Source organism: Cetorhinus maximus, chromosome 14, assembly GCF_964194155.1.
Source record: "Cetorhinus maximus chromosome 14, sCetMax3.hap1.1, whole genome shotgun sequence".
Lineage (NCBI taxonomy): Eukaryota > Metazoa > Chordata > Chondrichthyes > Lamniformes > Cetorhinidae > Cetorhinus > Cetorhinus maximus.
The window spans coordinates 76,448,839-76,475,088 of record NC_135892.1 but is presented as its reverse complement, the minus strand read 5'-3'; the positions used below and the strand labels follow the sequence as shown (position 1 = coordinate 76,475,088).

Below are 26,250 nucleotides of genomic sequence, written 5' to 3'. Positions count from 1 at the left end.
GAGTACGACCAAATGGATAACTTTGCTAAAGAGCTGGCAAATGCACAATGGCCTGAATGGCCTCCTTCTGTGCTGTATCATTCTACTACGCTGGGAGGGAAGATCCTTCTTTAACATGTGCTGGAGTAACAGATAGGAGTCTTAAAAATATTTTTGTCAAACATTTTCAGTTGCAGTAATGCAGTTTTTGTAAAGAGCTTTGATCTCAGATTAACTAGGGCATTAATGACTTTTATAAACCAAATGTTGACTTATATTGGTATATGCTTGAAAAAAATAGCATCTCATGATTTTTATATCAAATTTCTTGATATAAAAGTTGGTTTCTTGATTTATGAGATGGTGGGATTAGCATAACAGGACTAATTAAAATAGATTTTCCAAGGGTAGGTAGAGGCATGGTGGGCAGAATGACTTCCTTCTGTGCTGTAATATTCTTTGAGTATATGAAAAATTAAAGATTTGCATTCATATAGTGCCTTTCATGACATCCCAAAGTCCTTTACAGCTACTGAAGTACTTTTGAAGTGCAGTCACTATTGTAATTTAAGAAATGTCACAGCCAATTTGCACACAGCAAGCTCCCACAAACACTAATGTGATAATGACCAGATAATCTATTTTTGTTATGTTGACTGAGTGATTAATATTGGCTAGGATACCAGGGATAACACTCTTCTTCAAAATAATGCCGTGACTTTTTTCACATCCACACAAGAAAATAGACAGATCTTCTTTAATGTCTCATTGGAAAGTTATGGCATCTCCAGGAATGCAGCACTCCCTCAATACCTCACTGGAGTCAAGCGTCAATTTGATTTTTTTGCTCCAGTGTTGGACGGGGATAGAAAGTACAACCCTCCATCTTGGAAGCAAGAATGCTACTATCCACAGCTGACATCTAAATAGGAAAGGAACAATTTCTGTCTTGACTTGTACCAATATGTCAAAATTAAGTTAAAAGCAAAATACTGCGGATGCTGAAAATCTGAAACAAAAACAGAAAATGCTGGAAAAACAGAGTTAAAGTTTCAAGTCCAGATGACTCTGAAGAAGTCATACAGACTCAAAACATTAACTTTTTATTCTCTCCACAGATACTGTTCGACCTGCTGAGTTTTTCCAGCATTCTCTGTTTTTATGTCAAAATTAAGTTACTGATTAATGACAAGGCAAGGGAAGTGTTAGTGTTTTTTTTATCGTACACTGGCACATTTTCACATTTTTCATTGCCGGTGGGGCCACCTCTAAAAAAAGGTTTGGTATGGCAGCAGATCACCATGCACATTGTAAATTGTCTCAGTTACACTGTGTATGGGCATGAGCAAGAAGCCACAGTGCAAAACAACTTCTCTTGTTTAGGTCACCATTTATCATGAGTTGGTGAGTGGATGCACTGTAGCAACACCAGGGCTCCTTCGACAGCACCTTCCAAACCTGCAATCTCTACCAATTAGAAGGACAAAGGCAGCAGATGCATGGGAACATCAGCTGCAGCTCCCCTCCAAGCCACACACCATCCTGACTTGGAACTATATGGCTGTCCCTTCACTGTCAAAATCCTGGAACTCCCTACCAACATTGTGGATGTACCTACACATTAACTGCAGCGGTTCAAGAAGGTGGCTCACTGCCAGCTTCTCAAGGGCAATTAGGGATGGGCAATAAATGCTGGCCTAGGCTCTGACGCCCACATTCGTGAAGCAATAAATAAAAAACCTCGGCTGCATTTTGCAAATTGCCAGGGGGATCTGAACTCAGCAAGCTGCTGCAGAGTTTGCTTCATTGGCTGTGGATTTGCAGTGGGCAACATTTGAGCTGTCAATCAAAGGTGGGCCCCGGTACACGCATGCGCGCCTCTGTCCGGGCGGCGAGGTGGTATTTGAGGGCGGCTCAGGCCTAAGCAGTCACTCTATCTGTCAGCATTGCTCCTGGTTTGTTTATTTATTTTTGTTAATCATGTCTACGAGCCCGGCTTTTCTGATGCGGCTTGTGGCCTCGACCTTCTCCATTGCCGAGAAGGCGCAGACCATAGTTCACCAGGTGATGAGTGGAGGGGACCTGGGAGTGGTGGAGAAGGTAAGTTGGTGAACAGGCCCGGGCTGTACAATTGTCTTCATTTAAACTTTTCTTAAAGCCGCTGTGGAGGGAAGAAGTGTATCTCGTTGTCACCAGCTGTTGATCGATGAGGTACAGATTTCGATTGGAAGAAGTTGAGTTGTATTTTGCGTTTTCATTTTTTTTTCTGTAGAACTCTTGTACAGTCGCTTCCTTAAATTCTGCGTTACATTCACATTTGCTTACTGTTGATTTCAACAGATGCTAAAAGTATGTCTGCAACCGGAATCAGGAGTGTTGTTAAGTCCTTGTCTCCTGGTTTACAAGTCACACATCTCTTCGTTTAAATAGAGCAACAATATTCAATATGCAGCCTTTCAGGTGTGTGTTTTTCCACAATGTTATCCGTATAAAACTCTCAGTCCTTGACCGGCGAGTGACAAGAGTTGAAACGGTTAGTGTTAATTATTGACGAATTACAACTGATCCATATTGATTTGACTGTTGATTTTTAAAAAGTGACTTTACAGGATAAAAAAGTCACTTGTGTCCTTTTTACCAAGCTGAACATTTTACTTACATTTGGTTTTATGTTGCACCCTTGAAACAACTGACAGATTGCAATCATTGATTTGTTAAATGACAAGGATTATATGCATTTTTGTACAGTACAGCATCACTGTAAGTGTATGCTACTGTAGTCACCTAGTGTTTTGCTCTCTCATAATGGGTAAGATTTTGAATAATTATATCATGGGTACGCACAGTAAGTCCTTATTTAATGTTGCTATTATGGAGATGTGGCTGCAAGATAGCAAAGGTTGGGTTCTGAATATTGAGGGGTATGGGACCTTCAAGAAGAATAGGAAGTTAGGTAAAGCTGGAGGGGTAGCACTGTTAATCAAGGGATGCCATTTGTGTAATTGTTAAAATGACCTTGGTTCAGGAGGTCAGGATGTAGAACTGGTTTGGGTGGAGATGAGGAATAGTGGGGGGAGGAATAGTGGGGGAAGGAAGTCACTGATGGGAGTGATCTACAGGTCCCCTAACAGTAACCACAATGTAGGGCAAGGTAGACAAAAATAAATACTAGGTGCTTGTGATAAAGGGATGGCAATAATCATAGGTGACTTTAACCTACATATAAACTGGAAAAATCAGATTGGCGGTTGTAGCCTGGATGAGGAGTTCATTGAATGCTTTTGAGAGAGTTTCTTAGAGCAGCATGCTCTGGAACCAACCAGACAGCAGATTATATTACACTTGGTATTGTGTAATGTGACAGGATTAATTAATGACCTCAGGCTAAAGGCACCCCTGGGTAGCAGCAACCACAATATGATTTAATTTTATATCCAGTTTGAAAGGGAGAAGAGTGGGTCTAAGGCTAATATTTTAAACTTAAATAAGGGCAACTTTGTGGGCATGAAAGCTGAGCTAGCTGAAGTGAACTGGGATACTAGGCTAAGGGATAGATCAATAGAGAAGCACTGGCAGACATTTAAAGGGATTTTTCAGAATATTCAGAATAAGTATATTCCTACTATAAAGAAAAATAGTAAGGGGAGGACCCACCATCCATGGTTAACTTAAGAAGTTAGGGAAAGCATCAAACTTAAGGAAAAAGCATATAACTCAGCAAAGATGAGTGGTAGGTCAGATGATTGGTCTGAATATAAAGAACAGCAGAAAATGACTAAAAGGTTAATCAGGAGAAGAAAATTAGAGTACGAGAGGAAGCTAGCTAGAAATGCATAAATGGATAGCAAGAGTTTTTACAGGTGTTTGAAAACAGTAAGTAAAGTGAGTGTTGGTCCTCTGGAGAGTGAGAATATGGAGTTAATAGTAGATAATAAGGAAATGGAGAATGAAATGAACAAATATTTTGCTTGTTTTCACTGTAGAGGATATAAGAACATTCCAGTAATAGCTATAAATCAGGAGGCAGAGGGAAGAGAGGAACTGGTGAAATTACAATCACAAGGGAAGCAGTACTGAGCAAACTGATGGAGCTGCGGGCTAACAAGTCTCCGTGTCCAGATGGACTTTATCCTCCGGTCTTAAAAGAGGTGGCTCATTGAGGCAGTAGGTGTGTTGGTGTTAATTTTCCAAAATTCCCTAGATTCTGAAAAGGTTCCATCAGACTGGAAAGTAGCAAATATAACCCCTCTTCAAGAAGAGAGGGAGGCAGAAAGTAGGAAACTATAGGCCACTTAGCTTGACGTCTGTAGTGGGGAAGATGTTAGGGATAATGATTAAAGAGGTTATAGCTGGGCGCTTAGAAAAGCACAAGGTAATCGGGAAGAGTCAGCATGGTTTTGTGAAAGGGAATTCATGTTTAACCAATTTATTAGCGTTCTTTGAAGGAGTAATATGTGCTTTGGATAGGGGGGAACCTGTAGATGTACTGTACTTGGATTTCCAGAGGGCATTTGATAAGGTGCCACATCAAAGGTTATTGTGGAAAATAAAAACTCATGGCATAGGGGGTAACATATTAGCCTGGATAGAGGATTGACTGGCTGGCAGAAAGCAGAGTATGCATAAATGGGTCTTTGTCTGATTGGCAGGATGTGACTAGTGGAGAACTGCAGGGGTCTGTACTTGGGCCTCAATTTCTTACAATTTACATCAATAACTTAGATGAGGGGAGCGAAGACATGGTAGCTAAATTTGCAAATGACATAAGGATAGCTAGGAAAGTATGTTGTGAAGAAGACATAAGGAGTTTGCAGATGGGTATAAATAAGTTGAGTGAGTGGACAAAAGTCTGGTGGGTGGAGTATAATGTGGGAAAATGTGAAGTTGTTCACTTTAGCAGGAAGAATAAAAACACAGTATTACTTAAACAGAACAACTGCAGAATTCAGAGGTGCAGAGGGATCTAGGTATTCTTATGCATGAGTCAGAAAAAGTTAGTATGCAGGTACAGCATGTAATCAAGAAGGCTAATGGAATCCTATCCTTTATTACAAAAGGAATTGAACATAAAAATAAGGATGTTATGCTTCAGTTATACAGGGCATTAGTGATACCGCACCTTTAATACTGTTTGCAGTTTTGGTCTCCTTATTTAAAGAAGGATGTAAATGTGTGGAGGCAGTTCAGAGGGGGTTTACTAGATTGATAGCTGGAATGAGCGGGCTGTCTTATGAGGATAGGTTGGACAGGCTGGGCTTGTTTCCACTGGAGTTTAGAAGAGTGAGGGCTGACTTGACTGAAGTATATAAGATCCTAAATGGTCTCGACAAGGTGGACATGGAAATAATGTTTCATCTTGTGGGTCAGTCCAGAACTAGGGGGCACTGTTTTAAAATTAGGGGTTGCCCTTATAGTATAGACATGAGGAGAATTTTTTCTGAGGGTTGTGCAACTTTGGAACTCTGCCTCAGAAGGCAGTGGAAGTGGGATCACTGAATATTTTTAAGGCAGAGGTAGATAGATTCTTGTTATACAAGGGAATCAAAGGGTATCGGGGGTAGATGGGAATGTGGAACTCGAAACACAACAGATCAGCCGTGATCTTACTGAATGGAGGAGCAGGCTCGAGGGGCCAAATGGCCGACTTCTGCCCCTATTTTATATTTTGCTCCTTTTAAAGTTGTTTCGCTTTACCGTTGTGCAGCTTATGGGGGCTTTATTCTTGTTTAGCGTTACAAGATTCCTTTTCGTCATTTTTCATCAGTCTGGCTTAGGACAGCTTGACCTGATTGCCAGCATTTTGGAGTGGCCTCTTCCACTCCCTGACTCTTTGTCTTGATGCCGACCCCCTGACTTGCAGCTTCTCTCCCTCCCTAGCCCACCCTCTTGCTACTGATCCTCCAAATTGTGGCCTCTGCCACTTCCTGACTCATCCTCTTGCTAAACTTCCTGCTCCCTGACTCTCCTACTCGCCGCTTCCCTCTCCTGAACCTGCGTTCCCGTTCAAGGGAAGTCCTTGGTCCAGATCCAGATCCAGATCAGATCTAAAGCCTTAGCTCAGGGCTTGTGAAGGTGAGGGTCCCGATAGTGTAGAAATGCCGAGCAGGTGCTATTATAATCACAGAGTCTCACAGTGATGAAGAGGCCCTTCGGCCCATCGAGTCTGCACCGACACATGAGAAACAGCGGTGGGGAAAGTTACGATATATCTTTTTTAAAAAATTTATTTTAAAAGTTATTTTGTTCACCAATGTGGAATTTAGCAATGCAAAGTATTTCAATTTACGGGGTATAATGCTTAATGATTTTTTCTGATGAGGTAGGCCTTATTGAACCTAACTACAGCTTTTATATTGGTTTTAATGGGAAAATGTAATTTGCTTAAAGTTGTTTCACTTAAATTTGTAATTTTCAGGAACCCAGCTACAACTTTGTGAGAACTTACTGTAGTTGCCTTGGTCTGGGGGAAGTGCCTTTATTTTTGAATTATGCTTTGTTTTTCTGAAGGCATTGACTCAAAATAAGATACAGTCCCATAGGCACTGATCTGCCAAGAGGTCATTCTAGATGGGCCTGAATTGTGGGTGGAGGCAGGTTGGTAAATGGAGGACATAACAGAGAAGCCCAGTCTTCCTGCCTGATGTCCACAGACCTTTCCTGCAATGGGTGCTGAGTCCAATTGTAGCTCCTGAAATGCTGCCCTCACTGAGATCCGCTAACTTGATGCAAGAAAAGGAATCAAATCTGGGACCTTCTGGCTTGTAAGATTTTTAAGATGTTTTGCAGTTGTCTACCTTATGGAGGCATCTACTGTATAACACAGCTTGCCAATGTTACAATTATGATGTAAATACACACCGAGAATGTATTTTATTGCATAATCTCTTAAATTCATAAGAATTCATAAACCATTGCATAAGCTATTCAGCAGCAAGGTATAGAATTGCAAAATGATTGCATAATCTCAGTTCATTGGATTGATTGATTTTTTTGAAAATGCTGTATAAATGTAGCAGCCGAGGTTATTTCAAAAATGTCACAGTGCGTCAATTTGGCAAATCGTTTTCCAGCTGAACGAATTAGAGTATTTTAGAAGTCTTATTTTTCTTTTGTAACAATATGCATGTCTGGTACTTGCCGTCCTATTTGTAGGTGAAAATACACCCTGAAATGAACAATACTCATTTTGCAGGACAATTAATTGGGCAAAATTCTACATCTGACTTTCATATCTGAATATAATTCCTACCTTGAGAGACTTGCCAGTTTGGCAGTTTTCTGCTGGTAATCTCGGAATTTTTGGAAAATTGATACACGTTAGAAGATTGTCAATAGTCACTTGATGAATATGAAGTTTTCTGACTGAGACAGACTTCAAATCTTGGTCCACAGAGCCACATAAGGAGCTTGCAACAGCATCATAATAGCTCTTATAACAAAATTGAACAGGAAATATTGATATGGCAATTTAATTGGTGAATATTGACACAAAACTATGAACAAAAACCATAACAGAAGTATATTCCCTACCAACATTCTTAATATAATGATTTTCTAATGTGTTGTACACGGGGAGTATGCGCACAAGTTGAAGCTCCTTGCAATTTTGAACACATTATTAAAGCTTTCCTTTAAACATCTTTGCTCCAAACATCTTCCCTACCTCTCAACATAACTGAAGTTCATCGAGCAGAATTTTGGTAAATCTCTGCACCCTGTCATGGCCTTGACATCCTTCCTTATGTGTGGCACCCAGCAATGGACACACTGCTCTAGCTGAGTCCTCACTAATGATTTATAAAGGCTTTGACAGAGTAAATAAGGAGAAACTCTCTCCACTGACAGGTAACCAGGTCACAGATCTGAGATAATTGGCAAAAGAATTAGAGGGGAGATGAAGGTGGTTGAAGCAGATCCAATATGAACTTTCAAAACAGAATTGGATATATGCTTGAAAAGGAAAAAATACAGGTTATGGGGAAAGAGCAGGGGAGTAGGATTAATTGAACAAATGCTGGCACAGGCATGAAGGGCTGAATGGCCTCCTACTGTGTTGTATGATTCTGTGGTGACTGGCAGTGGATCAGAAAATAATAGCGGCTAGATTAACTTCATTTTTAATTTATTTGTCATTTGTATCCTGGATTCTTTGACAGTTCCTCACATAACTAATATAGATTTTGAAAAACAATAATTGCACCTGACAGTTTGCATAATGTAGATTTTTTGGGTTATCAAATTATCTTGGATGGTAAAATATAGAAGAATTACATCTCACCACCCCTCCCCACAACCCCACCCCGTTCTCATGCTTCTTTGCTGCTCCAAGCTTGTTTGTGAAATGTCTGCCACAAAAACGATGTTCCGTTATGTAGCCAAGTACAATTCAAAGATGTCTGCAAACTGTTGAATCTGTTGGATACGCAGTACAATTCCATCAGTGTTCTTCCTGTGCTAGTTAGTAAAATGACCTGGTGCTGAGGGCCCCTAGAATTGGATCATCTAACAATGTATGATCATGCAGGTTATTATATATAATATAAACCATGTGCAGTATTCTGTATATTATACTTGGCCTTTGTAGTGAACACAGAAAGGGCAGCCATTTGACTTTGTTTTACTTTCTTCATATTTCCACATAGACTGGAGCCAATGATCTACAAACAAAAGCAGATCGATTGGTGCAGCTAAGCATCTGTTCATCACTAGCACGTAAATTCCCCAAACTAACTATAATTGGGGAGGAGGTAAGGGCATTGACACACTGTTAAATGTTTAATTCAATTTACCTGTTCCATAGGTTTTCTTTCTGCCCAGTTTCCTGTGCCATTTTTTGATGAGTTTTGGAAGAATTTTTATTTTTCTGAGAACTTCTGGCATATTAATTGCCTTTCATTTGAATAATATTTCTTAATGGAGTGAGACATAGGAACAGAAGTAGGACATACGGCCCCTCATGCCTGCTTTGTCATTCAGTAGCATCATGGCTGATCCTATCTTGGCCTCAATTCAAAGGCCAAGTATAATATATCAATTCCACTTTCCTGTCTGTTCCCCATAACCCTTGATCCCCTATAATTTAAAGATTCTGTGTAACTCAGCCTTCAATATAGCCAATGACCCAGCCTTCATAGCTGTATGGGGTATAGAAACCCAAACATTCACTACTCACTGAGAGAAGAAATTCCTCCTCCATCTCAAATGGACAGCCCTTATTTTGAAACTATGCCCCCTAGCTCTACATTCCCCTAAGAGGAGAAATATCCTTTCAGCATCTACCTTATCAAGTCCCCTCAGAATCTTATATGTTTCAATAAGATCACCTCTCATTCTTCTAAACTCCAATGAGTAAAGACCCAACCTGTCAACTTCTCTTCATAAGACAACACCATCATCCCAGAAAGCAACCTAGTGAACCTTCTCTGAACTGATTCCAGTGCAAGTATATCCCTCCGTAAATAAAGAGACCAAAATTATAGTACTCTAGGTGTGGTTTCACCAACACCATGTTACAGAATCACAGAATTGTTATGGCGCAGACGGAGGCCATTTGGCCCATCTTGTCTGCACCTGCTCTCCAAATGAGCAACTCCCCTATTTCCATTCTCCAGCCTTCTCTCCATAACCCTGCATATTCTTTCTTTTCAAATAACAGTCTAATTCCCTTTTGAATGATCCAGTTGATCAGGCCATCACCACACTCACGGGCAAAGCATTCCAGACCCTAACCACTCACTGCATGAAAAAGTTTTCCTCATCACTATTGCTTCTTTTACAAATTACTTTGCGTCCAGTTCTGGCACAGACTTGATGCTCCAGCTGAGGCTGAACTAGTGACTTACACAAGTTCAACATAATCTCCTTGCTTTTGTACTCTATGCCCCTATTAATAAAGCCCAGGATACTGTATGATTTATTTACCGCGCTCTCAACCTGTCCTGCCACCTTCAATGACTTGTGCACATATACACACAAGTCTCTTTGCCCCTGCACCCCCTTTAGAGTTGCAGCCCCTATTTTATACTGTCTCTCCATGCTCTTTCTATCAAAATGAATCACTCCACATTTCTCTGCATTGAACTTTGTCTGCCATCTGAACACCCATTCCACCAACTTATCTATGTCCTTTTGAAGTTCTACACTATCTTCCTCACAGTTCACATGCATTTGAGCTTTCTATCATCTGCAAACTTTGAAATTGTGCCCTATACACGAAGATCTAGGTCATTAATATATATCAGGAAATGCAAGGGTCCCAACAGAACCCTTTGGGGAACTGTACTACAAACCTTTTGCCAGCTCGAAAAGCATCCACTAACCACTACTCCCTGTTTCCTGTCACTCAGCAATTCCGTACCTGTGTTGCTGCTGTCCCTTTTATTCCATGAGCTATAACTTATCTCACAAGTCTGTTGGGAGGCACTGTATCAAATGCTTTTTGGAAGTCCATGCACGGCACATCAACAACATTGCCCTCATCAATCTTCTCTCTTTCCTCTTCAAAAAGCTCCAGCAAGTTAGTTAAATATGATTTTCCCTTAAGGCTTTCCTTAATTAACCCTAATTTGTCCATTAACTTTGTCCCAAATTATTGTTTCTAGAAGTTTCCTCAGCACCGAAGTTAAACTGACTGGCCTGTAGTTGCTGCTTATTCTTACACCCTTTTTTGAACAATGTTTGCAATCTCTAGTCCTCTGGCACCACTACTGAGTCTAAGGAAAACTGAAAAATTGGGGCAGTGCCTCTGCAATTTCCACTCTCACTTCTTGCGGTATCCTTGGGTGCATCTCATCCAGTCCTGGAGTCTCATTAACTCTGAGTACAGATAACCTATCCAATACCACCTCCTTTTCAATTTTAAACCCTTCTAGTGTCCCAATTACCTCCTCTTTTACCATGGCCCGGGTAGCAACATATTCCTTGGTGAAGACAGATGCAAGGTATTCATTTAATACCTCAGCTGTGCCTTCTTCCTCCATGTGTAAATTCCCTTTTTGGTCCCTCATCACCCCTACTCCTTTTACCACCTTTTTACTATTTATATGCCTATAGAAGACTTTGGGATTCCCTTTTATGTTAGTTGTCAGTCTCTTTTCATACTCCCTCTTCTTTTATTTGGTATTCACCTTCCCTCCGAGCCTTCTATATACAGCCTGGTTTTCAATTGTAGTTTTTACCTGTCATCTGTCATAAACACACTTTTTCTTCCTCGTCTTAATTTCTTTCTCCCTTGTCGTCCAGGGAGCTCTGAATTTGTTTGCCCTACCTTCCCTTTCAAGGCAATATACCTTGACTGTACCAGAATTATCTCTTCTTTGAAGGTAGCCCATTGATCAGCTACCATTTTTCCTGCCAACCTTTGGCTCCAATTTATTCGGCCCAGACCTATTCTAATCCCATTGAAGTTGGCTTTCCTCCAGTTAATTTTTCTTACTCTGGATTGTTCTTTGTCCTTTTCCATAGTCAGCCTAAACCTTAAGGTACAATGATCCTAGACCCTAAATGTTCTCCTACTGATAGTTAATCTACTTGGCGCACCTTATTTCCAACAATTGGGTCTAGCAATGCTTCCTTCCTCGTTGAACTGGAAACATACGACTGGTGAAAATTTTCCTGAATTTTTGTAGGAACTCTTGACCCTTTATGTCCTTTACACTAATACTACCTCAGTCTATATTTGGATGATTAAAGTCCCCCATTATAAGTGCTCTATAATTTTTGCACCTCTCTGTAATTTCCTTGCAAATTTGTTCCTCTACAACCTTCTACTTGGTGACCTAGAGACTACAAGCAATGTGATTCACCTTGGTTGTTCCTTAGCTTTAGCCAAATAAATTCTGTCCTCAACCCTTCTGGGTCATCCTCTTTCTCCAGTGCTTCAATGCTCTCCTCAATTAATACCACCACCCTTCCTCCTTTTCTTCCTTTCCTGTCTTTCCTGAACACCTTGTATCCAGGAATATTTAACAACCAGCCCTGCCCTTCTTTGAGGCAGGTGTCTGTTAGAGCCACAACACCATCTTTCCAAATAGCAGTAGGCACCTTTAACTCATCAGTTTTATATACCACATTCCGTACATTCACATACATGCACAGTAACCCTGATATAAACTCTGTTACTTTCTCCTTTACTCTGACCCCACCTATTAACCTACTATTCTCAACTCTTGCACTATCTATCTTTCCCAATATTCTGTGCACGTTGGTATTCGTCTCCTGGTTCCCACAGCCCTGCAAAATTAGTTTAAAACCTCCCCAGCAGCACTAGCAAAATGCCCCGCAAGGAACCCTGTCCTGGCTCTGTTCAGGTGCAACCCTTCTGGCCTGTACAGGTCTCTTCTTCCCCACACCCAGTCCCAATGTTACAAGAACCTAAAGCCCTCCCTCCTGCACCATCTTTCCAGCCACACATTCATCTGTCTTATCTTCCTATTTCTGTACTCATTCGCACATGGCACTGGGAGTAATCCTGAGATTACTACTTTTGAGGTCCTGCTTGCTAAGTTTCTACTTGGCTCCCTAAATTCTGACTGCAGGACCACGTTCCTCTTTTTGCCAATGTCATTGGTATCGATGTGGACCGTGACTACTGGCTGGCTGTTCGCCCTCTTTCCCCTGCCCCTCTCCACCAAGGGTGCTCTGCAGCCGCTCTGTGACACCCTTGACCCTGGCACCAGGGAGGCAACACCACCATCCTGGATCTACATCTCCGGCCAGAGAAATGTCTGTCTGTTGCCCTGACTATTGAATCACCTATCACTATTGCTCTTCCCAACTTCCTTGTGCTTCCCTGAACAGCGGAGCCACCTGTAGAGCTATGGATTTGTCTCTGGCCCAGATGAACCATCACTCTCATCAGTATTCAGAACTGAATGCTGGTTGGAGAGTGAGATGTGCTCAGGGGACTCCCACACTATCTGCCTGTTCCTTTTTGACTGTCTGGCGGTCACCCCTTCCCTCTCTCCTTGCATAGTCTTAAGCTGTGGGGTGACCACATCTATATGTGCTATCCACATAACTCTATGTGCCTCATGGCTGCACTGCAGTGACACCAGCAGCTGCTCAAGCTCCCAAAGCTGGAGTTCAGACTGCTGTTACTGACGACACTTCCTGCACAATGGTTAGCCAGCATATGGGAAGCACCCTGGAGTTCACACATAGCACAGGATGTACACTCTTGAGGTTGAAGCAGCCCTGCCATTTCTTTATTTATTAGTTACCCTTGCTACTGCTAAAATAAAAACCTTACTAATACACCTAATACACTAATAATAATATGCCTTACTACCATTAATTAACCTTACTAATACTGATAAATCCTACTAATACTTAACACACTTTACTAGCTGTAATAAAAATAGACGGTAAGATAATACTCACCAGCCACTCACTTCCTTAATATTGATACTCAATATTTTTATTGTCTTTAATCTTCTAGTTGTTGAGACTCGATGCCGAAGCAGCAATACTCACCAGCAATCAACTTACGACTTTCCTGTGATATCACACCTCGATTTCTGTTTCCAAACTCAAGCGGCAGCAGCAATGGTGGCTAGCCCCAAGTCTTCTCTGAGCTCTCGCTCTGTCTCGCGCTGCTTTCAGCCCTGAGACTCCTCTGAACTCTCACTCTGTCTCACGCTGCTTTCAGCCCCCAACCGTAGTCCCTACAGTATCATAACCCTGCAAGTCTATGCAAGGACGCAGGGTCTTTGAAAGCATGTTTTTGATAATTCTGGCATTTCTTTTAGGATTTGCCGTCCCAAGAAGTAGATGAAGATTTAATTGAAAGTGGTCAATCTGAAGAAGTGTTGAAGCACTCCTGTCCAACTCAGTACAGCCACATCAAGGAAGATGAGGTGACGTGTGACTAGTTTAAGAACACTTGAATGTTACATATGCAGAAAATGTTTTTAATAAGAGATTGTCTGGTGGCAGTTCAGAAGGTTATATATTTGACTTCAGCTTATTGCTTAGTTTCTTGCCTCAGTTTAAGGCTTTGTTTTAAGTCCTGGGTATGGTATATAGACTTAGTTTTAGAAAAGTGGCAGAGCGTTAAGAATTTGCAGGAACTAGAATTCTTCTGTCCAACTTGAAAGGTTCTTGTGTCAGGCGGCTGTGAAGTAATATCAATGCTTTGCCTCAGATTTGTATGGCAATCTGATTGAAGGTCCAAGGCAAGTAGCTTCAAAGGAAGGGGAAAAATGTGAACTTGCACGTCTTAAATATGAAATTTGGATTTAAATATAAGAACTTCCTGATTCTTTCACTTGTTTAATCTGCATGGACCAACGATACTATCCACTTGCAGTGACTCCTACTGTGAGGGCCCTGTTGCAATATCCCTGGAGGTGGCCACATGCTCCAGGGTAGATTGTAGAGTTGAGAATCTCACAGACAGTGGAATTGAATTCCTCTGTCCTCTCTGTCAGACTTCCAACACCTCACACATTTCTTCCTGTGCCTCATGTGTTCAACAACTTGTGGATGGCCTCTAGATTTGTACACCCCTGTCCCGCTGAGCAGAGCTTGGAAAGGATGGTGGCTTCCAGGACATATTCTCCTCCACTGTTTCTGTTATACTATTCAGCTCACTAGTGTTGTGATATTCGCCAATTGCTGGTCCTCTTACCTGACTAACATGCCTACCCAATGTGCCAACCTCTGTACAGGTGCTTGAATGCATGTATCATTCAATGGTCTATCTTTGGAGAATAAATTTCTCCCAAGGAGTTATCGTCCTCTGTGGGCAGGAACTCGTGCTCTTCATTTGAGGTCTGTGTAGGATAAAGAGGGTGAACATTTAGTAATGTTGGTAATGACATGCAAATGTGCATCTGAAACATTTAACCTTATTGTTGATGTGTTGAAGTAGGCTGAAGCTACAGTTGGTTGTGGGAGATATGGGGGTATAAATTAAAGTCTGTCACCCTGCTGTATTCTGTTGGAGTTACTAACCCCAATAATTTCATGGCCCTCTCCTCGGATGGGGTTGCTTCCATGAGATCTGGGGGTTGTTTATCAATCCTGGCCCCCCTCTCTGGAATTCTGTGCACTCTTCTGCAAAAAGAGTGGGATAGTGTTACAGGTGGCTAGTGAGGATGTGAGCTTTTTCTGCTTGCAGCGCATAAAGCGAAAGTGAGAATTGGGCAGATGTCATAGCAGGTGGGATGTCATGCATCGGCAGAAAGTGCAAATTAAGCATGCTCTGGTCCCACCTCGGAGTGAAAAGCAGGATTATATTTTATATATACACACACATATGCACTGTAATGTACGTATATATGGTACTGAAAAAAAAATACTAGAATTGATAGCAATGTTTTAGGTTGTGTAATTTGTAACTAGAAGAATAATTATATAACATACTTTCTCAGATAGTGGTTTGGGTTGATCCTCTTGATGGCACAAAGGAATACACAGAAGGTAAGCTTGTGCTTATTTCAGTATCAGCAATTTGATGCAGCTGGATTCATTTTTAAAAATATTTTTTGAGTGATGACATTACCAGATAGCAGAAATGTAACACCTAGGGAAGTTATTAGACTATAATCCACTTGAACTGGATAGGTCTAAGTTAATTAATTCTTGGGTGTTTTGTCCAAGCTGCAAATTACTTGAGGGAAATTTTTGGCAAATGTTGTTTGTACCTCTCATGCAGTGTTGAAGACAAATACTAAATATTTTGTGTTTTTCAGATAGAGGGGGTGAAGAAGGAGTTTAGGAATCTTATCCATCAGGACATTTTATCTTCCTTTCATCTAACTAAATAGTTCACATATGCTTTTCATTATAAATAAGATTTGCTAAATCACATTTGGGATTTTAATTTTTTTCTAATATTACTAAAGTGGAAACATTTTACATTTTAAAAGAAACAATCCAACTATATTTTGTTCCATGATGAAGGTGACTTTGACCTCTTGGCTAACATAACCAGGTGTTTCTACCTCCCATCAGGCAGCTGGGTTCAGCTCTGATTTTGTGCTTAAGATAATTCTAATATCTCGATCTGCAGGTCTCTTGGATCATGTGACTGTGCTTATTGGAATTGCTTATGATGGTAAAGCAATAGCTGGTGTAATCAATCAGCCATATTACAACTATAAGGTATGATCTTTTTTTAAAAAGTTAACCAATTTTAAAAAATTCATATGTTCAAAGCTCTTGTCCAATAAACTGCTAATCTCAACAGTTGAGTAATGTGATTGTATTTATTGAATATAGTTAGTACTCATTACTTTCCTATTACAACTAGGGTGACTTTTTTGGCACCAACATCCACTAATATGTCGAACCACCAGCTTTTAGCCCTGCCATCTACTTGAATCTTTTCACTCAAACATAAATGTTTGAGCTGTTCATAAATTGCTGAAGTTGCTGAGGGAATTTCGTAACTGACTAAATTCGAAAGGTCACCGATCTGGAACGTTAACTCTGATTTATCTGCACAGATGCTGACTGACCTGCTGAATGTTTCTAGCAATTTCTCCATTTGATTGGAGCATTTGTTGAATTTTACATTTGATTTTGCTTGCATTTGGAATTCGTTTGGCCTTGGCATGCAGTTCTTTTGGCTCTACTCACTGAATTTGTTTTCAAAGTAGCATACTAAAAACACAAAATATTCAACGTTCCTAGTCTCAATTGTGCTGCTGAATGGAGGGAAATAGAGAACAAATGGCTGATTTGAAACATCTTTTATGTACTGGTGGAAATCCAGGACCAGTTTTTCCAGAAGTTGATAGTAAGAAGTAGTGAAACATCACTGAAAATTATATTAGACCTTTGACAATTTTGCAACCCTAAAACAAATGGAGCTTGCGTGTAACACAAAAGTAGTGGCTCTCACTTTAGTTTATTCAAGCATGAAGACATAAAGCTTAAGTGGGTCTTTTTGAAGCAATCATTGTCTGCATGAGCTTTCTTTTCAAAGCATACTGGCTGAAAAAAAACTGAAGAATATAGCTGTTTTGAGCTACTTATTTTCGAATCATTTTACTATGTTGTGAGTGAGGTGGGTGAAGTTGAATTTCAGAATGCATGTTATACGCCAGAAAAAAGTACTAATTTTGTATATAATTTACCCCTTTTGAAAATATAATTTTATTTTCTTTCAGGCTGGGGCTGGTGCTGTACTTGGTCGGACCATTTGGGGGGTTCTGAACCTTGGGGTGTTTGGAATTCAGCTGAAGGAAGCACCTGAAGGGAAACACATCATTACTACAACCCGTTCCCACAGCAGCAAGCTGGTAAATGACTGTATCTGTGCAATGAATGCTGATGAAGTAATAAGGGTTGGAGGAGCAGGCAACAAGGTGCGTACTGAAGGAACACAATACTTGAATAATCCTGAGGGTGTATTTTTGAATTTTGTTTGTTTATGAAGCTATTTTAGACTTTTTTTGCAGCGTTCTAAAACTCTCTTATGGGCATCACACTTCAGGAAGCACGTCAAGGAGTTGAAGAGATTGCAGAGGAGCTTCATTAAAATGGTACCGGGGAAGTGAGACTTTAGATAGAGAAGCTGTGATGATTGTTCTTAGACCAGAGAAGATTAAAAGGAGCTTTGATAAAGGTGCTCAAAATCATGAAGGGTTTTGATGGAGTAAATAAGGAGAGACTGTTTCCAGTGGTTAGAAGGTTGGTAACCACAGGACACTGATTTAAAATAATTGGCAAAGAATCAGAGGCGAGATAGGCTGAGATTTCTTTTGCATAGTGAGTTGTTATGATCTGGAATGCACTGCCTGAAAGGGTGGTTGAAGCAGATTCAATAATAACTTTCGAAAGAGAACAGGATAAATGCTCGAAGGGACAAATTTTGTAGGACTATGGGAAAAGGATAATAAAGGCCATGCTCCATTTGCCTCACTAATTATTTGCTGTAGCTACATGCTAACTTTTTGTGAGTCATATGCAAAAGCACTCAAATTCCTCTGTATCTCAGCATTTTCCAATCACTTTCCATTTAAATAATATTCTGCTTTTCTATTCTTCCTGCCAAATTGGACGACCTCATATTTTCCCACATTATACTCTCATCTGGCAAATTTTTGCCCACTCACTTATAGCTATATCAATTTTTAAACTCTTTGTAGGTTCCTCACGACTTACTTTCCTAACTATTCACCCAAGTCATTGATATAGATAGTATATAGTTATGGCCCCATCGCTGATCCGTGTGGCACTCCACCAGTTACACTTTACCAAGTTGAAAGTGACCCATTTATCCCAACACTCTGGCTACATTCATCTCTCACATTCATCTATCCATGCTAATATATCATCCCCCAACATCATCAGCTCTTAACTTTTACGGTAAAACTTCTGTATGGTACCTTATCAAATTCCTTTTGGAAATCCAAATGCACTACATTTTCTGGTTCCCTTTTATCCATCCTGCTTGTTACATCCTCAAAGACCTCAAATAAATTTGTCAAACATTGATTTCCCTTTTACAAAACCATGTTGACTCTGCCTGCTTTTATTGTGATTTTCTAAATGCTGTATTACCACTTCCTTAATAAGCATTTTCCCAACAACAGACTTTAGGCTAACTGTCCTATAATTTCTTGCTTTCTGCCTCCGGTCTTCCTTGAGTATAGGTGTTACATTAGCAGTTGTCCAATCTGCAGTAACCTTTCCAGAATCTAGAGAAGAATGGAAGATTACCGCCAATGCATCCACTATTTCTCCAACCACTTCTTTTAAGAGCCTAGGATGCAGGCCATCAGGCCTATGGGACTTGTCAGTCTTTAGTCCCATTAGTTTTCCTAACACTTTTTCTCTAGTGATTGTGATTGTTTTAAGTTCCTCTTTTCATTTTGCCTTTTGAGTTTCTCCTACCCGTAGGATGTTTTTGTGTCTTCTACTATGAAGTCAGATATAAAATACTTACTCAAAATCTCTGCCATTTCCTTGTTTCCAATTATTAATTCACCAAGCTCATCCTCTCCTCCTTTTCTCCTACTATTACTCTTCTTTTTATAGATAGGTAAAAATGGCACCTGCTGAGTGCAGTCCCACCTAGCTGGTGCAGAGATGTTGGAACAGGATGGTGTGGTCAGCTGCGTCAGAGGCTGCATATAGGGCAAGTAAGGCAAGGAGAAATAGTTTACCTTTGTCATAGTCATTTAGGATATCAGTTGTGACCGAGAGCCATTTCTCTACTATGGCAGTAGTGGAAACCTGATGGAAGGGACTCGAATGTGGATTCAGCCCCATTCAAGCCTCCATCTTTTGATTTATTTTCAAAATTATATTAAACAAAAGGTAAAATAATGGTGCATTATTCCTCTTCGAGCTCTCTGCAATCTTTGCAGTCAACCACAGCAACCTCCAATCATTTCTCTTGCATTGTTCATCTCAACAGAACTACATTTGCTTGTTTCCACTCTTGCTGATTTTGAATGTAGTGAGAGTATTTCTCTCCCTCTTCTCCACTCTATTACCTTGGAAAATCTGTTCTCCGCTCCTTCCTTTTTCCTTTAGCTGACTTTTAGCATCAGCATGCACAGTCGCCTTCCACTTGTATATTGACAACACCATCGCTATACCTCCAGTCCTTCAGCACTGTTAGGCTGCTTTCCCAACATCTAGTCTTGGATGGGAGGCATATTCTTCTAGATTCCATCACTTTCCTTGACCACTTTCTCAGGCTTTGCCATATTGTTTGTAACCTTAGTCTGAGTTGATCCCCAGCTTAGTTTCTAACCTCATACATTTCCAACACAAAGACATCTGACCTCCACCTCTAATATTGCCAATCTCTGCTACTGAAACCCTCATGCTTGTCTTTGTCACCTCCAGACTCAACTATTTCTTTGCTTTCCTTGCCTGTTACCCACCCTCCACCATCAGTTTATTAAAAACTTTTCTGTCTATTTCTTATCATACAAGAAGACCTGTTTGCCCGTCACCATCATTCTCACTGACCTCCCTTGGCCTATAGTCACTCAATGCCTCAAATGTAACATTTTCTTCATGACATTTAAGTTCCTCTTTCTCTATGACCTCATTCTGTCACTCACTCCCTATCTCCTGTAACTTGCTCCAGTGCTACAACATCTTCATAAACTTACCATTGCTCTGACTCCAGTCTTGTGCACAAGTCGTCTTTGCACCTTGTTTTCAAATCCCTCCATGGCCTTGACCTTCCCTATCTCTGAAATCTCCTCCAATGCCACAACCCTCCCATATATTTGCACTCATCTAATTGTGGCCTCCTGTGCATTCCCAATAATGTTTATTCCACCATTGCTGGCCATGCCTTCAGTTGCCTGGGCCCCAAGCTCTGGAATACCTGTCCACCTCGCTTTCCTTCTTTAAAACATTTCTTTAAACCAAGCTTTTGGGCCAGGGAAATTGACAGGCAAGGGGGGAGGTAAGTGGATAAGATTTGGGGGGTTGAGTGTGCCTTGGGGTGGGGGGGGGGGGGGGGGGGTCGGCAGGGTGGGGGGTGGGGATGGTGGGTGTGTCTTGTGGGGGTGGGGGTGGGGGGTCCTGAGGTTGGGGGAGGGGTGGGTGGGTGTGTCCTGAGGTTGGGGCGGTGGATGGGTGTGTCCTGAGGTTGGGGGAGGGGTGGGTGGGTGTGTCCTGGGGCTGGAGGAGGGGTGGGTGGGTGTGTCCTGGGGCTGGGGCAAGGTTTAGGGGGAATGTGGGTGCCTCCGGGGTTTGGGGGGGATGTGGGTGTGCGTGTCCGGGAGTTGGGGGGTGGGGTGTTGGAAGTCCAGGGGTTGGTTGGGCAGAGGTTGGGGGGTTTTGGGAGGGGAGTTCGAGGTTGGGGAGGGGGAGGTTGGTGGGGTCCAAGGTCCGGGAGGGTGTTTGTGGAGTCCGAGGGGTGATGTGGTTATGGGGTCCGAGGTCAGGGTGGGGGGCGGGGAGGGGGTTTTGTGTGGTTGTGGGGTCCGATGTCGGGGGTGGGGGTTGTATGGTTCTGCAGTTGGGGGTTGTTGGGCTAGGGTGTGTCGGAGGTCAGGGGGTGGGGTCCGGGGTGTGGGGGAGTTTCATGGGGCCTGTCTGGGTCTTTACAATAGTTACTCAGAAGTTAGAAGAGGTTTTAATTCTTCTAATGGTTTCTGGGTAACTACTGGTATAACTCCGATGGAACCATCCAAAGTTTGCGATTTAAATCGCAATTTTTGGATGGTTCCCAGCGCAAAACAATTGTCCACTTCTGGGACAAGTGTGCACTTCTGGGCAATTGCCGTGCAAACCCTTACCTGGGAACTTGTGAGAGGGATTCCCCAGCGCATCTTTGAAGTACCCCCCAAATCCAGTGCTGGGGAGCATGGACGTTACTGGCCAATATCTCTCCTTTTGGAAAAGGCAATAGATTGGTACTAAGGTAAAATGCTCAGAGAGCCAGTGCAGACATGATGGGCCGAATGGACTTCTACACCATAACGATTCTGTCATTATGTGGTATGGTGTCATGCTTTGTTTTATAATGCTCTTGTGAGGTACCTTGGAACACTTCATTATGTTAAAGATGATGTATAAATATAAGTTGTTTACTGTGCACTTTCCAAAGTTAGTTAACTACTCTTTAATTACCTTTTCTTTCCTACAGGTCATACAGCTTATTGAGGGGAAGGCCTCGGCTTATGTATTTGCTAGTCCTGGCTGTAAGAAATGGGATACTTGTGCTCCTGAGGCTATCCTCCATGCTGTTTCAGGTAGCTAGGTTTATATATTACTAAATCTGAATCAGCTTCAGAGTAAAATCTATAAACTAATGATGGAAGGAAATATAATCTGCAGAGTGGATCTGCCCAGCTCGATCATTTGATTTCTAAGCCTATCAAAGAAGATTAATTTAACTAATTTACATTTTTCCTTGTCCTTCTCGACTTGTCTGCAGTCTTTGACTTGGTTGGCCACACTATCCCCCTCCAGTGCCTCTCCATGTCATCCAGCTGGATGGGACTGCTCTCACGTGGTCCCATTCTTATCTATCTAGCCAGAGAATCACTTACAATAGTTTCTCCTCCTGCTTCTAAACAGTTACGTTTGGTGCGCCCGGAGGACCTATCATTGGACCCCTTGCATTTTTCATATACATGCTGCTCCTTCGTGATATCATTTGAACGCACAGCATTAGTTTTCACATATAAGCTGATGACACCTAGCTCTACCTCACACCACCTCCCTCGAAGACTCCAAAATTGCTAAATCATAGGACTGCCTATCTGACCTCCGGACCTGGATAAGCAGAAATTTCCTCCATTTAAGTATGGTGAAGATGAAGCCATTATTTTTGGCCTCTGTTCACTATTTACTGACTCCATTCCCCTCTCTGGCAACAGTCTGAGTTTAAACCAGCCTATTCATAACTTGGTGTTGCATTTGACTCCAAAATGAGCTTCTTATCACACATTTGTGCCATCACTAAGGATGACTTTGCCCTGTCTCAGCTCATCTGCTGAAACGTTAATTTATGCATTCATTATCTCCAGACTTGACTATTCCAATGGATCCCTGATTGGTCTCCCACATTCTGCTTTCCATAAACTTGAGGTCATCAAAAACTCTGCTGCCGTTATTTTAACTCTCAGCAGGCCCGGTTCACCTGTCACCCCTGTGCTCGTTGATCTACATTGGCTCCTCGTAAAACAACATCTTGATTTTTAAATTCTCACCCTTGTTTTCAAATCTTTCCATGGCCTCGCCCCTGTCTAGCTCTGTAGCCCCACAACCCTCTGCACTGCTCTAATTCTGGCTCTTGAGCAGCCTGATTTTTAATCACTCAACCATTGGTGGCCATGCCTTCAGTTGCATTGGCCTTAAGCTCTGGAATTCCCTCACTAAACTTTAATGCCTCTGTACCTCACTTACTTCCTTAAGACACTCCTTAAAACCTACCTCTTTGACCAAGCTTTTGGTCATTGATCTAATTATCTCCTTATATGGTTCAATGTTATATTTTGTCGTATAGTGCTCCTGTGAAGTGCCTAGGGATGTTTCATTGTTAAAGATGTTATATAAATAAAAGTTGTTGTTGCTGCTTCATCTTCTTGAACAGCGCTAGACTCACTCCCTATTGAACCCTGGAGGGATAGACTCTCTGGGAATTCAGACTCATCCCATTTGGCTGAAAAATAACCCTATAAACTCTTGCCCTTATGGATGGTTCCCTTGCTAGCAGACAGTAGTGAGATTATTCTTTGGCATAAACTGCATGGGTGATTAAACACAGTTGGGGTTTGCCCTTTGTCTGTTGCAAACCTGTGGCTAAGTTTTGTGGCCTTGGATAAGTGGACTATGTCCATACAGGAATATGGTATGTATTCCACAAATTATTTCTATATATTGCTCATTAATATTTTGAGGGGGGATCCTTTGAGCTTTAACCTCCAAATGATACAATCATTCTACAGCATCAAATTATATTCCTATACCTACTTTTTTATTAAACAGTTCAATCTTGAGCTTTTAATTCTTTTGATTAAATTATAGGAATAAAATTGGGTGAACTTTTGCTTATTTAAGGTCAGCTTTTCATATAAAATGCATTGAGACTTTAGACTTATGTATCAATATCTGAAAAGAAAAGGGGTAAACTTTTGAATGAGGAAAGTGCCATTTAGAAATTTTACACTCAATTTATTTTATATCTCATTTATTCTCCCGTGTCATTCTGTATCATGCATAGAAAAAGCTGGAATAGTATTATGGATGTCACTGTTTGTAGTCAAACCTCTTATGTAATCACACCAGTTTTTTGGCAGAACCAAAAATCACTTCTCCAAGGTCCACAGGCAATAATCTCAACAAACCTTGGTTTATTGAGTGGGGTGAATTAATGGAACAGCTGGTAGGCAGTTCAAAGAAAATGTCAGCCTTGGCTCAGTTGGTAGCACACTCACCTTTTGAGTCAGAAGGTTGTAAGTTCAAGTCCAACTCCAGAAATTTGAGGGCAAAAACCTATGCCCTGTTACGGTACTGAGTGAGTGCTGCACTGTTGGAGGTGCCCCATTAATCAGAGGCCCTGTCTTCTCTGAGTGGACGTAAAAGATCCTGTAGCACTATTTTGAAGGAGTGCAATGGAGCTATCCCTAGTGTGTTGGTCAAAATTTATTTCTCAATCAACATCACAGGATAGTCAGTCATTTTCAGATTGCTGTGAGTGGATGCTTTCTGTGTGCAAATCAGCTGCCACATTTCCTACATCGCAACAGTGTCTACATTTTCAAAAATACTTCATTGGCTGTAAAGCAGTTAGAGATGCCCTGAGGTTGTGTATGGTGCTGTATAAATGTAAGCTTTTAAAATTGTTCTGCCTTGACCCTTTGAGTTTGTGCAGATTTGTGACTTTTATATTTAGAAAGCTGAAATGAATCTAGTTACTAATGCATAATTGTACTGCCACTTTTTTTTGTAGAGTTCTCTCATGACATGACTCTGCAGGGAGGCGCTGTGAGATTTCCAGTTGGAGTCTTGCACAACTTTGTGTGACAATGCATGGAGCATGAATTAATTGTGATGTCAACTAATTTTAAAACTTCTGAAGGGGTCTCTTGGAGACTTTGAGTTATTTTGCTAGCTTTCAAAAAGCACATATGCCCCAACCACATTTCTGAAACATTTAAAATTTAATGGCAAGTTTGTAGTCCAACATACATAGCCTGGCTGTTAGAAGCTTAATTAGAATCATATAGTATCAATGAGGTACTGCCTATATAAACCAATTCAGATACATACAGCATAAAACACCCAAAGATGATAAATAAGAGTTGTCTTGTTTGACAAGCTTTTTATTGTACTTATTCTTACTTTTAGGTAAACTGACAGATATTCATGGGAATCCCTTCCAGTATCATAAAGATGTGAAGCATATGAACTCAGCTGGAGTCCTTGCAACTTTGAGGAATTTTGACTATTACGCAAGCCGTGTTCCCGATTCTGTTAAAATGGCCCTAGTTCCCTGAAAATGTTGTAATATGCTGCCTTAGTAACCTCTCAAGTGACCAAAATGTCTGAGTATTCATTCCTATTCAAATAAGATGTAATATTCAGGATGTTAGTATGTGGGTACAGCTCTTTTTACTTTGCAATACAGGTACTGATCTGTAGAGTCAGTCTGTTCGTGTTAGTGCAGAGTTCAGTAGAGATCACGTCTCGTGGATCACCTGAATTTATTCCTGAAATTTTTGATGTATGTTTTTTAAGCTGTATGCAATGATCTTGTTTTCATGTGAATTATCTGAATTGAGACGATATTTTTTATGGTCTTTTACACAATATTTGCACTTGATTTTCATGGGTGGCCTTGTATTGTATTTTGCCCTTACTGGCTAAGCTAAATCCACATTGTTGTTTGTGTATTTCTGCACTTGGAAAATTAGTTTCTCAACGAGTTCTAAAAATTCAGTATTTGTACATAGTTCTCGTTAGTCTTTGTTATTTTCACATTTACTAGTGTGGAAAAGTAAGTGAATGTTTGCAAGAAAATGTAATTTCTTTAAATTATATTTTACATCATTGATTTGAATAAATTGCTGGTGATACTTTACAATGTGCAATTTTAGAGATATGTTGCTGAGTTTTGCCCTCCCCTGCACTCCCTTGAGGCTGGAAAAGAAGGTCGGGGGGGCGGGTGTTGTGGCCAAAAATACCAGCACTGGCTGGCAGGTCAGTTTCAGGATGCTGTTCGGCACCAGCAATGTTGTCCAGGACAGTGGGAGGACCTCCCCATTGAAGTCAATTAAAGTGCTTAAGTTTGTTAGGAGATTTTCTTTGGGGAACTGTAGAATTTTGAAGGAGGCACATGAGCTCAGGAGCTCTGTGTTTCAGATCAGTTGAAGGGAGGTGGGTACAGATGGGGGAGGCAGTTGTGGCTGCCCCAGGGCATCACCCTGGCACAGAGTCCGTGGGGGTGGCATTATCAAAGGAGGTGCTTTGGCACTGTGCAGGTGGCGGTGAGAGAGGTCAGTGAGTGCTCAGGCATCAAAGATGTTCATCAACTCCATGCGTCGCTGAGGTACAAAAGCACAGGGCAAGACTGCCGATCACAGTAGCAAGGAGAAGAAATTTCTGCCATTTAGCACAATTCTGACTTTTGAATAATGGAATTTTGCCCTTTGATTTTTTTTCCTTGATCTCTGCTGCCCCTTGGCTGCAGCTGCCTCCAATGCAGCCAGAGCTGGAAGAAAGGAGTCTCGGAAAGCCTGGAAAATCTCTGCCATTAGCGACCCCAGGAGCAGGCTCAGGGAAGCCACCACTCATCCCCCCGGGAGGGTGCACTCTGCTGCTGGCCACTTGCTGGAGCCG

At 41.3% G+C, this 26,250-nt stretch overlaps 1 protein-coding gene across 1 annotated transcript; it reads left to right on the top strand.

Annotated features, from left to right (window-relative positions):
- The first annotated feature begins 1,849 nt into the window (after nt 1-1,849).
- On the top strand, nt 1,850-25,495 carry bpnt1 (bisphosphate nucleotidase 1). Its single transcript, XM_078557095.1, has 8 exons — nt 1,850-2,079; nt 8,622-8,726; nt 13,728-13,835; nt 15,354-15,402; nt 15,995-16,086; nt 17,097-17,294; nt 21,551-21,656; nt 24,760-25,495. The coding sequence occupies exons 1-8, from the start codon at nt 1,960-1,962 to the stop codon at nt 24,906-24,908; spliced, it is 927 nt and encodes a 308-aa protein (XP_078413221.1). The 5' UTR covers nt 1,850-1,959; the 3' UTR covers nt 24,909-25,495.
- Nucleotides 25,496-26,250: the final 755 nt, after the last annotated feature.

Coding starts and splice junctions, on each gene's coding strand:
- bpnt1 (XM_078557095.1), top strand. CDS start 1,960: ATGTCTACGAGCCCGGCTTTTCTGATGCGGCTTGTGGCCTCGACCTTC. Junction 2,080..8,621: donor ACCTGGGAGTGGTGGAGAAG/GTAAGTTGGTGA, acceptor ATTTCCACATAG/ACTGGAGCCAATGATCTACA. Junction 8,727..13,727: donor TAACTATAATTGGGGAGGAG/GTAAGGGCATTG, acceptor CATTTCTTTTAG/GATTTGCCGTCCCAAGAAGT.